General features: G+C 38.5%; 1 protein-coding gene across 1 annotated transcript in view; it reads left to right on the forward strand.

The window, feature by feature from the left end:
* xrn2 (5'-3' exoribonuclease 2) overlaps window positions 1-14,263 on the forward strand; it is a 42,747-nt gene that overhangs the window by 6,880 nt on the left and 21,604 nt on the right. Inside the window, 9 exon segments of the mRNA XM_035679172.1 lie at window positions 5,022-5,096; window positions 5,343-5,476; window positions 6,009-6,066; window positions 6,145-6,252; window positions 6,858-6,902; window positions 7,445-7,588; window positions 8,083-8,127; window positions 9,470-9,564; window positions 12,397-12,532. Of these exon segments, the coding sequence (XP_035535065.1) occupies window positions 5,022-5,096; window positions 5,343-5,476; window positions 6,009-6,066; window positions 6,145-6,252; window positions 6,858-6,902; window positions 7,445-7,588; window positions 8,083-8,127; window positions 9,470-9,564; window positions 12,397-12,532 (840 nt within the window).

Raw genomic sequence — 14,263 nt, forward strand, 5'->3', positions numbered from 1 at the left:
GAAACAGTAGGGTAAACACAGCTGCTAATGATACTAATTAAGGCTCTATTCCATTAAGTGTAGCGTAGCCTAACCAGTGAGCAGTACCCTGACTCTGTTGCCTGATGGAACCTTAATTAGTATCATTAGTGACACCTGTGTTTACCTTACTGTTTTATGTCAAAATGGCTGCTGTGAAAAAGGTCTATTGTAAGTCTGAAGAATCACTGAAATGCCCAAAATGCTAAATGTAATGCTGTTTTCTTCCAGCTGTTTGTACTAGGAAGAAAGAAGAGAGAGAGGTATCCTGTCACAGACGGTGGCTGCAGTGATTATTTAAAGTATAAATTCATCCTGCTACCGGGCCAACCACCTGCAGAGTCACACAAACAAGGCATGAATACATCACAGCTGAAATCAGATTGCATCTGGAGAAGGTGACACAAGCCATAAAGATGACACAAAACATGACGTGATCTGGTTCAACTTTGAAGGCAGGCCTGAAATTGAAAATATAACGTGTCAGTATTATTTGTGATCTGGTTTGGCACATTGCCGTCTTTGCCTGTGGCACCTTTTTCTTCCTTCCTACCTTGTGGTTCATTGACCTGATAACTCAAACACACTGGAGTGTCACACATCAGCTTCCATACCCCACTCTGTTTGTTCAGGTGAGAGCTTTGATTCTCTGCCCTCTGACCCACAAGGTTCGGGCCCAAAACTGCTGTCGTAGGTCGGGCGCCAACAGAATTAGATTTATTATATATATTTAAACTTATGACATATGTCATAATTGTATTAATATTGCTGTAATTAATGAGTAAATTTGTCCCGCTCAAAGCTCTAGTTTACTTTAGTCTGTAATAAACTGTTTTAATTGTTTATTTATTTATTTTAGGTAGAAATTCAGGTTTAGGTTTGATTCTCTGCCCGAATTCAACTTTACCTTACAGGACCTGCCAGGATCGGGCCAAATTCAGGCCCAAAACTATCTACATATCTAAAATATACTAAAATATCTACATACGTAATTTAGAATAATGCATACAATTGTAATTAATAAGTTACTTTGTTATTGATAAGAATTTTGCACTATGGATGAGCAGAAATTCGGGGTTCGTGTCGGGCCCATAACTGCTTCCGCGGTTTGGGATTAGTTTGGGCTTGCACAGAATTTTTTGGGCTCGGATCGGGTCAGGCCTGATTTTTTGGGGATAGTTCAAAGGTCTAGTTTAATTCAATTAAATTGTATTTGTATAGTGCCAATTCATAACCGAAGTTATCTCAGGACACTTTTAAAATAGAGCAGGTCTAGACCGAACTCCTTTACTGTAGTATCAAATTAATTTAAATTATTTATTTAAAGCAGATATTCGGACGTGGCCAAAACAGCTTCCGTGGACTGTACTAGTGCAGAATTTTGTCGGGTCAAAGCCGTAATTCAGACCGCATTTAGCTGCTTAATTATCAATGAATCAGTGAGGACAAAAGAAAGAGCACAGGTGAGTAACAAAAACAAACACATCATCACATCCATCCTTCACAGTATGGGCAGAGGTCAGTTGGCTTTAGATAAGTTTATTCACTGTCTACGCACATCACGTCTGAGTCAGACAAGGGAAAAAAATGGCCTGCAGGATATATAGAGTTTAATATGAGGCTGGAGGAAGTGGGGAGGAGCAAGCAGAGCGACTTTATAAGAGCAAACGGAGACCTTCACTCAGGAATCAGCGCGCAAAGTGCCGAACTCAACACACAAAACGTTTTGTAGTTTGAAGCTATTTGGCTGCTGTATGCGTCAGAATAGGGGAGGTTTTTCTTGACCATCTCCAGCCACTTTTCATTTGGGCACCCTAAGGCGATGATGGAGGCTCTGAAGTTTGCAGCCGTGCTGTTGGTGGTCGTGTTCGTGCAGGTTTTCGGCGCGCTGGGGACTCCGCTCTCCGGGGAAGACGAAGACGGTGAGGTGTGGACGGTGGAGAACTGGCAGGTAAAAAAAAAACACATTTTAAAACACATTTAAGTGATGGAGTCATTCATTTGTATTGCTCTGTAGAGGAGTAACAGCGAGAAGAAAAATACACTTCCCGTGCCTTTAAATGAAAGTGTTTTATAATAACAAAAACATATTCTTTAAGCACGCATGTAGAAGTTAATAGCAGGATTATAGTAATTTCTTGTTACTTTTTAGCTCCTCTCATATCACATTCTATGATTCCCACTTTTTTCTACTATCAGATGAAGCCAGTATTTAACTGAATAATTATGTCAGATGTGGCTTAAATCTCCAAAAAGACAAAGGAACCTCCCTTCTGTTCTTTCTTCCAAGGATCTGTTGGTTTTAGGCACTCACATTTCAGCACCACGGAGAACGACCACCGCTAGTGGCATCAAATACACTGTTACATTACCAGAGCATCCAGCAGGCAGTAATAACGTGTATAAAAGCAACAGAAAGGACTTTAATCTGTAAAAGTGTATTTTCCCCTTTTAGCTTTTTAAAAAAATAAATAAAACAGAAGTGGAAAGGGACTTCAGCTGAATTGCAGAGTATACATACCGTCAAGGGTGGAGGTTCTTTCAAAGAAAAACCCTCAAACATGTGAATGCTATTTCCTGCATGGGTATCAGTTTAGAAAACAACTCACTATTGTTGAATTGATTGTGATGCTTTCCAAGTAAATGGCAGTCTAATAAAAAATGACAAAAGCAGTGTAAATTGTTGCACTGGGCTTCATACTTCATCAATAAATCAGTATTGAATGCACATCTGTTCTTTACTGCGTTATCTAATTTTACTATTATTTTTATTTTTGTTAGTACATTTGAACTCAAAAACATCATTGTGGCACATTAGTGAAGCATTGAACATCCAAATAAATATATTTTTTCACTGAAATTAAGCCTAACACTTAGTCTAAATTGTGTCCAGAATAGATCATTAAATTATATGTGTTAATTTCTGTTTTTTAACACGTTATTTTTAAAATGAAGTTAATGTGTTAAATTTGACAGCATCTGACACCAAACTGGGGTGGCAGCTGGTAGCAGCTAACGCTAAATAAGGTATTTCTAACTATGAGTATGTTCCCCATCCTAAAGTGAGCTCTCATTACTAAGGAACTCAACCTGTGATCATTTAAAAGTAATTGTGAAAGTTTAAAAGTCTTGTGACTTTGGCCCATACTGAGCAAATGAAAATAATCTGAGTTAGAAAGACTTCATTTAGAGTTATTTGGACACTATTAACAGTTCGAGTTTTGTTACATAAGGATAGATCATATTTATTAAGCTTTATTAATGCTGAATGAGTATTCTTGTGGTACTGCCACCTTATAAGCAGCCTCCTAAAAATTAGGTTTATATACATCATATTTGCAACAGCAAACAAATTTTTTTTAAGTAAACGTAATGCCTGCCAGAATTACTTTTTCTATTGACATAATGTGGAAATGTTGTTAATTAACATACCTGACAAGTTGCAAAAATGTTAATACTTAACGAATCAGTAAAATGTTCACTGACAACGTATTTCATTTGTTTTCCACTGAAACAGGCAATCTTGCAATACTATCCACTCGCAGTGACAACAGCATTATCCTAAAGTCAGCAGTGACTATAAACATTTAGCCCAAATCACAATATACCCTAACCTTAACCAAAGTGCTTTTGTTGCCAAAACTTATCAAAATCACAATATTTCTCTTACCTTAACTTTTTATTGCACTTGAATCCTGGACCGTGGTGTGACAGTTCTACACTTTGTATGCCCACCATGCACCCCAACCATCTCCACACGCAACTCCACATAAATGTATTGTTTAAAAAAACTCTAAACATAATCCTGTCAAGTATTATGTTGTCACCACAATGTAATTACTATACCATATTACTATTGCTTTATAATGAATAATGAAGATCACTTACACTTTTATAATGATATAAAATCTACCTCAAGAAGATGAGTCAATTGAACAAACTGGAATTATAACACCTGTCTATAATATACTGCACACATTTAAGTGCCCTCAAAATGAGTGAGTTGCTTCAACAATTCATTTTTGAGTTGTGCTTCATTCATGTGAGTTTTTTGGAGAATTACGTTATGTCAACTTACTTATTTTATTAATATGTGTTGTCAGGTTTTACAGTGCAAATAGAGCAGCACTGATCCAAACAGTTACACAGAGATGTACAGTGTGAACGTTTCACTTACATGTACAAGAACAAATGCGTCTGCCCAGTGAGAGTGTGTCTGAAACAAACAAATCTGCTATTAAACCCTCTATCTGTTTTAGGGCTTTTCAATTGTAGCTGTTGCCGAATTTCACCGGTTAAAATGACAAACATCACTGCTGGCAGATAATATCAGCTGTTACTAATTAACTTCAAAAGATGAGTTTGGCGTTAATCAGTATTTTACTTACTGCCAACAAATCCCATAAAAAGGGACAAAAACCAGCCATGTATTAGTCTGTCTCTCAAGACTTCCAGCATTTGAAAAGTATTGAATTGAAAAAAAAAATTGAATAGTTTTGAACAAATATTGAGTGAGTATTACTTGCATGCGGGATTGAGTCGAAATGTGTTTTTATTCATGGCATGGACATATATAGAGGTGAATGTTGTGATGAAATCTTCCTCACATTATTATATGAAACTAACAGAAATGCCATATTTCCATCCTGTTTTCTGCGTTGTTTTTTTACCGTTTTCATCTTGTTGCTCCCTCTTCTCTTTTTCTGACTGGAGAATTGGAACTTCTTGCTTATCTTGATGAATCAACTCGTATATAATCACATAACAGTCGTGGATGGAAACAAGTTATTATTAGCATTTTCTTTGTCCCAATTACTCAAAATCCAGTTAAAATATGCGATACATTTGGATAGAAACAAGGCTTGCAACTGTGGAGTGAATGCCAGTATCTTCCAGTCTTCTCTCAATCTTTGTTAATGCTTTAAATTATAACAACTTTCTCTCTGTACATCCAGAAATGTGCCATTAACGAGACAACTGATATCTGTGTTTTTCTCTTTCAGCATGACGAGTTTGCAGACTCAATGCCGGTGTCTGAACAGGAGTTCATATTTATCAGGCTCTGTGTACTGCGGGAGGTATGATCTTTATGATATTCATCATATTCATGTTCATTAAACTCTCTAAACAATGTCCTAATAGAGTAATGACAAGAACTATTCTTATTTCTCACAGGTTGTCATTTGTATCTATTTTTTTCTCTTTCTAAATGTATATTTATGTCCATGTTTGAACTGTAATGGTTACAAAATTGAACTTTGGCTTTAGAGATAAAAGAACCTGTCAAACGACCTTCTGTTATTGTGCTTCCTTCATGCTTTCAGTACCTCGCCAGAGAACTGACCATGGCCAGCCTGCCGTTTCCCTTTGACTTTGAGAGGAGCATAGACGACTGGGTCTTTATGTGTTTCTTTGTTGGGAATGACTTCCTACCACACCTGCCGTCCTTAGAAATCAGGTGAGCTTCAGGGAATCTTTTTATTCTGAGAGCTGGTTTGAATAATTTTAATATTTAGAAGTGGTAGCCATTGTGTGTGTTGGTCCTTTAAAACCTCAAACCGTTCTCAGTTATCTAAACTCAAGACCTTAAACAGTACTGGGGTGTAATAAATACATTGTTGTATTGAGTTTAGATGGTGCAGGTTTTTTCTTTACTCTCTACAGACGACAGACCGATTATTCACCTTTACAGTGATTGTAGTTCTCCCATCTCTGTACTTTAACCTCCAACACTGATCAGCCTGAACACTGATGGAGAGACTCAGACTTCTGTTCTCCTTACTCTTCTTTTAGAGTCTTTTTTATTTGTACGCAGATAAAATAGAGCTCCAAGTGTTTGTTGGTTACTCGCCAGAGTGGCTGATAGGGCAGCCAAATGTCCTGTTGCTTTAAAAGACAGACTAGTGTTTGGTGTCAGTCCAATGTTGTATCACATTTAACTTTACACTGACTGATTAATTACTCACCTGTGTCGCTCTTGTTTCTTACAGAGAGGGAGCGATTGATCGACTGGTCAACATCTACAAAGACGTTGTGCATAAAACTGGAGTGAGTATCATCATAAATGTCTCACTGTCAGATCACTGTGTGGTACAGTGCTGTAACCAGGCCTGTGTTTGTCTGTAGGGCTACCTGACAGAGAACGGCTTTGTCAATCTGGAGCGAGTGGAGCTGATCATGCAGGCGGTGGGCGTGGCTGAGGACAACATCTTTAAGAAACGCAAAGAGGACGACGTACGATTTTTACTATTCTACACAATGATCATTACAATTTGTCTTTATAGAGTCACTTTGTATCGCGCCTTTTTTGATGAGGGCTGAAATGTGTTCGTAGTATTTTGGAAGCCCAAGTATAAGATGTTTATCAGTTTATTTTTTGTTTATCCTCAGATAGTTTCTGATTGAAATCATAATGTTTTAGACTATTTTATGTTCTTTTAGTGCTTCTTGTGTCAAGACAACAATTAAACCCACAACAAGGAGTTTTTAACTGGTTATGAAACATTTCTTAATGCCTGCCAGCAGGTTGGATTTCCATTGAAACAAATGAAACAAGGTGATAGAAACACTGATATGATACTTCCTTGTAAGGACTTTTCTCCATTACCTAATTTTGAGAAATATAAACAAAAAGTTCTCAGATGTTATTGTTTTGGTTTTGGTCCCAAAACTCAAGTTCAAATGATAACGAGCCATAAGATACAGAAACTGCTGTTCAGTCACACAGCGAGCTGCAGCCAGGCCACTTAACCACAGTAGCATTATATATATTTCTAGTCTAACCTTGAGTCATTGTTTTCTCTAATTCATAAGTCTTGACCTTTTCTTTTTCTTTTTAGGAAGGCTTTAAGAGAAGAATGAAAGAAAAACGAAAGCGGATGAAGGTGAGTAAAGCAGTTGTAGTCGGAGGATGATATTTTTTACACAAGCTTAACTAAAAAAAAACTATTGACAAAATTTGAAGAATTAGATTCAATGTCATTGCCATTATGTACAAATACAACATTCAGTTTAGCATCGAGACTGTGTAGTTGGAGTCGTAACAAATAGAATAAATACGAATGTGCTAAAATATGAACGGTGTTAACAGGTTTTCTTCAGTGATAGAAAATTATCATCGAACATTGTCATAAAGGAGCTGAAGTGTTTTCATGTTCAGAATAAGGGATGTTTTTTTGTTTTGTTTTTCAGCAGTATTTCTTTCGCTTGTTTCCGTCACATTAAAAGGTTCGAGGAAGCTTTAGATTTATCACAGATCTAACAGACGTGTCGAGGTCACCACATAAGATCTTCAGCAATAGTCCATCCTTCTGGAGTTTCCTGTCCATCATCTCGACAGACAGTCGTCCAAACACTCACTGACGTTGATGTTCACTAAAGCTTTATTAGAACTGATTGAATTGTTTTTCTCTCTGTGTTATTGCAGATGGAGCAGCGCGGCCCAGCCTACCTGACCACGGGCCAGTTTGCCCCTCAGGCCCTCGGCAGAAGAGACCGACCCGAGGCTGTCCACAATGCTCGGCACCAGGCCTACGACATGAGGATGCAGTCCAGGGAGCAACACAACAAGGTTGGACAGCTTGTTTATACACGATGTAAAGTTTCTGTGAAGTTCCTGGTTTTAAAAAGAGCACGATTCTTCAAATTCAGTTTATTCTCCTCCCGCTAATTAAGTTCTTTGGAGCTGTTTGATTTGTTAATCCTAGATGATATCTCGAGTAAACAGTGTGCTTTTATCGGGAAATAAAACATTTGAAAATTCACTAGAAGTACAGTATTTGACTTATGTCTTGTGGATTATAGAATCACACAGTTGTTTTCCACTCTACTGATCTCTCTTATCTATTATTAATATGTCAGTGAGGAGAATAATCACACCAAAATGTTGAAAAACTGATCACAGCGTAGATGTTACATCAATATTTTGCATATATAGTGTCGTTGAAGCTGCTGTCCGATTACATATTGTAATATTTTGAGTAAAGTGGTCGTCTTCAGATCCAGTCAGGATATAACATGGTGATAAATCGTAGGAGTGCAGTCATCAAGTGTCTCTTTTTGCAGGATGCTGCTCAGTCCCTGAAAGCCTCGTTGAAGAACGGTGGCAATGTAAGTTCTATGTGAAATGCAAGCTGGACATGTGCACGTAAAACGACAACAAAAGCTTTGTTGGTTTGGTTTCATTTGATTTTTGTATGTTAATAAAATACAAACTCTCAGACGTTAAACAGTTACATCCTGAATTCATTTATGATAAAAGATTAAAAGACTTAACACTTAATACATCCTTAAATATAATCCTCCTTTTCATTTTTTTTTATTTAAATTGCAAGACCAGAACCAATCCTCTGGTTCTGGTCCACTTAGGAAGCCAGTGTTGACCATTATATCTTCATTATCTCTTGTTTTCAGCATATTTTACAGCATATCTTTGTTTGTTTTACATTATTTCTGCAGCCATCATGAACTCTGACCTTACAATCATCTGCCCTTCTTTACTCTGGAGGGTTTGGATTTTAATGTGAGGATAGAGATCCACATTGGACTTTTAAGGTGCCACTTAGCTGGAGCCTGTAGAACGCAGTGTAACCCTGCTGGATATACATAATTTAAACATTTATTTCTTCTTGAATCAAAAGCATCTTGTTCTCTAGCAGGTAATCTTTCCTTTAGCAAACTATGAAAAGTCGATCACCATCCTTGAAAAGTCTCTAGACGTCATTTTGTCACCTTTCTTGTGGATATATTCATATGAGTTGGATTGTAGCCGACGCCGTCTTGTTGTTCAGTTCACGGTCGTGTTTCTATTAATGTGTCCGTTAAGTTGTTAAGTTTCCTCCCCGTGTACGTCGTTAAATGTATCGGCCGACAATAGCTTGCCATACATTAGCACATGAATGAAAAGAGCACAAAGGCTTCAGGGAAAAAAGGAAGGCTACGGTAGTGATTGTTTTCTCTTTCCATCCTTCAAACATAGAAAACCACATACATACGTATAGCAGCTGTACAGACAGTAGTGTAGTTTCTTTGGCGTATTCATTGTCTGTATGCTTTTATAATCGTATGATTATTTTTATGATTTAACAACAAACATCACCGTCGACTACAGCACATGTTTATACATGTGTGAATAAAATCTAATCTTAATTTTAGACGTTGTTGAACATGTTTGTTTTTACAGCATATAACATGAGGTGATGTGAGCTTACGTGTTAAAAATGACACTTCTGCTAAATGGAAAATGTTTACAGCTGAAATTTGTAGTCGATTTGAGCGAAGATGCCGGACATCCCTGAATTTAATCTTCTCGGTTGTTAGTGTTTACTATGGATGTTTACTCCTTTTACCCTCTATCAGAAATACTGAAATAACATTTGAATTCATTTTAAGATATGACACAGTTTGGTTTGTTTGTTGATTTGCATATTTCCATTTGTTTTTTGTTGCCCAGTCTTCTGCCGGGCCCAGCGACAGCACAGACAGCAAGGGGTTGAAGAGGAAAGCTGACGACAGCGACAGCGAGCCAGAGCCGGAAGACAACGTCAGGTAAACCTACACGAGCTGGGTCGGTGATGTCAGAGCGGCGATGTGGGAAAGTCACCATGCAAACTAGTTTTTACATCTGCTTCTTAGTGACGAAGACATGACGGACCTGTTAGACCTCCAGAGTCTCTCAGTTGTGGTCATATATTATATATTATATGGAAGTATGCCAACACAAGTGACACACAACTGTCTCTCCACCAGTTCAGCATTGTACTCTGCTGTAACAATGGACCTGTGTGTGGCATCTAGTGGTGGAGTTACAGACTGCAACCATTTGAATACAGCTCAGCCTTGTAGGGGAAAATGCAGCACAACATATCTAGAGCTTTGTTTTGTTCTTTCTGTAACACTGTAGAAATATGGTGGTTCAGCAAGGTGTCTTTAAAAATGGCTCAGATTAAGGAAACTAAAACACCAAGGAAAACACACCAATGAATATTATCTTCAATGTTCAAATGTGTCATTTAATAATATTTTTATTAACAAAGAAGCCTTGGATTTTCTGATCACCATCTTTCAAAACAAAGCACCAAAATCGCTGCAGCAGACGTTACTGACCGGCTGCATGCTCCACACACTGCTCCACTGTCACCACGTAGTAACTGATGAACCTCAGTGTAAAGGTACATAGTGCATTGATTCACTCAGCCCCTGTGCTCTCTGTGCTCTCTGTCTCACAGGCACATTAACAGCTGAACCTGCCTAACATTGTCTTTAACGTGATAAAGCGATAACCCCCTTCACTTTTCTAACAGTTGGGGAAACAAACATACACAGTATATTTACTGCTAAACTGACAGCTTCACTGCTCACCTCTTCTTCTGCTCACATTAACTGTCACTCTGTCGCTCACTATGCACACACTTATGAAATACCGGAGCATAGCTATTAAAGGTAGCGCGGTTACAAACAGAATCTAATTCTGTGGAAAAAACAGTTTGCGTGTACTCTTTAAAATAAATCTACACAGATCAACTTCAACCAGCGAACGTGCTGTTAACAAACACAACCATTAAGATGCACTCATTAATGCCACAGTGCTACAACACAATCTGTTTAACTCTCTGCCACCTCTCACACACACACACACACACACCTCCTTCTGCACGTGATTAATATGGAAAGCAGGAATATTCGAGTAAATTCCTCTGTGACGCACTCATCAAAGCTGCTAAATCCATCGGGCTGCATTGGTATTCATGGAGGCTTTCCTCTCAGGAGTCGGCGCTCCCTGCGGGCCGCTCCGAGGATCCACCACACAGATGCTGGACGGCCTTGATTATGTGTGCAGAACGGCATCGCCGCCCCAAATCTACCAAGAAGTCAAATCCATTAAACTATTCCAGCAACAGTGAGGAAGTTAGTGCAGCTTTTTTCAGCCAAAACTAGTTATTTTAATAAGCAAATGTAGAATTTAGGTTATTTCTACTACAATTATCTGAGTGTTTGATCTAATAGCCACGCCCAAAAGCTTATTGTCCGTTTTACTATAATTGGACCATAATTTACTAAATGAACATCAAACTGTATCGAAAAAGACTTGAAACTAGGGACTAGTTTTAAAACACTTCTGCATTGGCTTCACTTTTCAGACCCGGAAGCTCTGTCCGTTATATATACGTTCAGTGGTTTGAATGTAGCGGGGCTCGGACTCATGATCGTAAAATATTCCAGTTTAAAAAGTGAAACTCAAAAGCTGAATAAATATCTTAATGTGTTCAAGTTCTGTTGAATATTATAAAATGTGAATTTAGTTTGAAATAATGAGCTTGAAATACTGGTAATTGGGTCATCATCTGTTCTGTGTTGCTAACGCCAATTATGGGTTGCCATGGGGATGGTATCTCCTTAGTGACCTGGCTCAGAGTTCATGAGGTGCATCTCACACGAGTCTGCTTCTAGCTAAAAGACCGTTAGTGTTATCGCCTAGGTTAAGATACCGGAAGAAAAAGAGGAGAACCAGCTGAGCGCAGGGGGCGACATTTGTGTGTGTAGAGTCAAAACTGTGACACCACTAGCTGTTGGAAGAAGTAGCTGTTTCTGCTTCACTCCTGCTCTCAGTTAACACCGGTGTTAATGCGGCATTTGATTGGCTCATAGATCTAAAAGTCTAAAATCTAAGTCTGTTTGTCTCCCGTTCTAGCTCTGAACGTTTTGCGTCTCGCACACTGAGCTGAATTAATGTGTGAAAGTCCTGTTTGTCGTGAACATGTTCAAGTTTGAGTTTCTATGTGAATGTGTGAATGAGTGGGGAGAGGTTGAAGATCAGTAGTTTGAAGGGTTTTCTCATTGATTTCCTTTTTTTTCTTTAAAAAACAGGTTGAATATTTGGAAAAGTTTCAATGTGATTTTGAAAGTTGAATGAAAGATTTGAGTTGATATCTAAAATGTCTGAAATATGTAGAACTATTCAGTGTCTGAATGGAGTTTGCAGCTGAGAGTATGAAGAGTTGAAAATTCATAAAAAACTGTGAATTCTGAACATTCCTCACTATGGATGAATGTGGAAAAATCACCAGAAAACCTTGAATATTTCAGAAACTGTCTAAATGCGAGCACACCTGTCCTCATTGAGCTGAATATGAAAAATGTGGAAGGAGCTCGGTGCCAAAAAACGCACTGAAATAATCATGAATGACCCAATCCCAAGTTAATTCAGTATCCAGGATTAATAGAAGTGTACAGTGTCTGCAGTTAATTACTCTTTATCGTAGCTGACTGCTACATTTTTGCCACTTTCTTTTCAAGGACCGTCTCTTTGTCCGGAAAACTAGTTCCATCTTCTGAATTGTTTGGATCGGTGAAGTATAACAATGTCCGTATGTGCTGCAGGTTGTGGGAGGAGGGCTGGAAGCAGAGATACTACAAGACCAAGTTTGACGTGGACGTGACGGATGAGGATTTCAGGCGGAAGGTGGTTAAGTCGTACGTGGAGGGTCTCTGCTGGGTGCTGCGCTACTATTACCAGGTAACACTGACGACACTGTGGCTTCTTTCATATACGCTCACACAGTAAAATAATAACACCTGAAGCTACATGACCGTTTTTATCTTTTAATGTGCCTCTTTTCTGCTCAGAACAATTCAGTGGTTTGATTTGTTACAGTGGTATTCAGTAGAGTACTTACTCCGTGTCAAATTTAATCAGCGTTACCAACTTTTAATTGGCTTCCTTTAAACTATTCCAGTGATTTTGGTGACCTCACTTTTCATCTAGCGCCACAATCAGACCGCATACGCACAACAAAGTTCAGCTGTATTTAGCATTCCTTAACCTCTACAACTAAACTAGAACGCAGACATCATCGGCCGACGTTACTGTCTTTTAAAAGGCTGCAGCGGGCTCAGTTTTAAAGCTAGAGTAACGATACTGTTATCATATAAACATAGATGAACTAAAGCATCCGTTGGTACCAACCTTTCAATCTTCGTACACTTCGTACAGAAGTGAAAACTGTCTTTGATACCAAATGACAGCGTGTGTTCGAGGTTTTGGTGTCGGAAGGATTTTTGACCATTCTTATCAGTTTTCGCTGTGTGGTATTTCATTAATGTGGTAATTGCGATAAACCGAGATGAGCCTGTCCTAACTTGTACAAACTATGGCTGTTTTAGTCAGTTTGACAAGAAACTCTGAGATCCAAAAACATGCTGCAGGTTTGTTGAAAAGGTTTCAGGCTCATTCTTTGTCTCAAGGTTTATTTATGTTTAGTCAGATTCATTTTTATAATAAGTCATCTCCGATCATACATCCTTCATTCTGTCCATAGAAAGCAGACCTACAGGGGGAGCAGACAGGTTTTCTGTCAAGAACTCTTTACTGTCGAGTGCCTCAACAAATAAACCTCCATGCAGCAGTCGCTGATATCTTCACTTATTATTTGTGATTATACACTAAATAAGTTTATTGTTGTAAAATATTGATCTTTATCTTGAAATGAAATAATCAGCTGTGGGCACTCTTCAGAAGAGCCGGGGTGTCTCTGGCTGAGCCGGGGGGATTTGTCCGGGCTGATTGTGAGCTGTGTTATATGCATGTTCTGTGTTGACACCACATGCTCGCCAATCCAAAGCCGGTCTCGGGGGGGCTGTTCTGGATGAATGTATTAGCGGGCGCTCTGCGGACAGGGACGTGTCTGCTCTCTGCTGCCACACATTCACGGTCCTACCCGCCACTGCAGAGTTATGATCACGCACACCTCGCCAAATGATCCAGGAAGGCAGAGCTGGGTTTATCCAAAACACAAAATTCACACTTCACACTGTATCTCAGTTTTTCAGATCCTTTGGGTTTGTTCACCCTGACGGAGGCGGCATTTTCCATCCTGACTCTGTTTGACACGGCTCACCCTTAAATATGGTTTCTGTTTTATAATTATTATCTTATAAAAATCAAACCGACAATAGACGAGACCCTCTTTGTCATTTTCAACGATTTGAAACGATTATCTGATTAATCGCAATTTTTTTTTCCGTTAAAACCAGAAGAGTAGTCTGTAGTCTGGTTCCTAGTTATAGTTGTATTTTTCTTGGTTTCGCAGATTTATATATTTATTTTAAAGTGCGTATATTCACTAAGTTGCCAGTTGATTATTTGGACCACCCAGTTAAAATCCGCCGTTGAAGCCCTGAAATAAATTCAAACTTTATTTAGGTTATAAAGTTTAGTTTTTGAGTGTTGTTTACCTGTCAAATAAAA

Source organism: Morone saxatilis, unplaced genomic scaffold (genome assembly GCF_004916995.1).
Source record: "Morone saxatilis isolate NCDOM2014 unplaced genomic scaffold, NCSU_SB_2.0 Contig7, whole genome shotgun sequence".
In the NCBI taxonomy this organism is placed as follows: Eukaryota; Metazoa; Chordata; class Actinopteri; family Moronidae; genus Morone; species Morone saxatilis.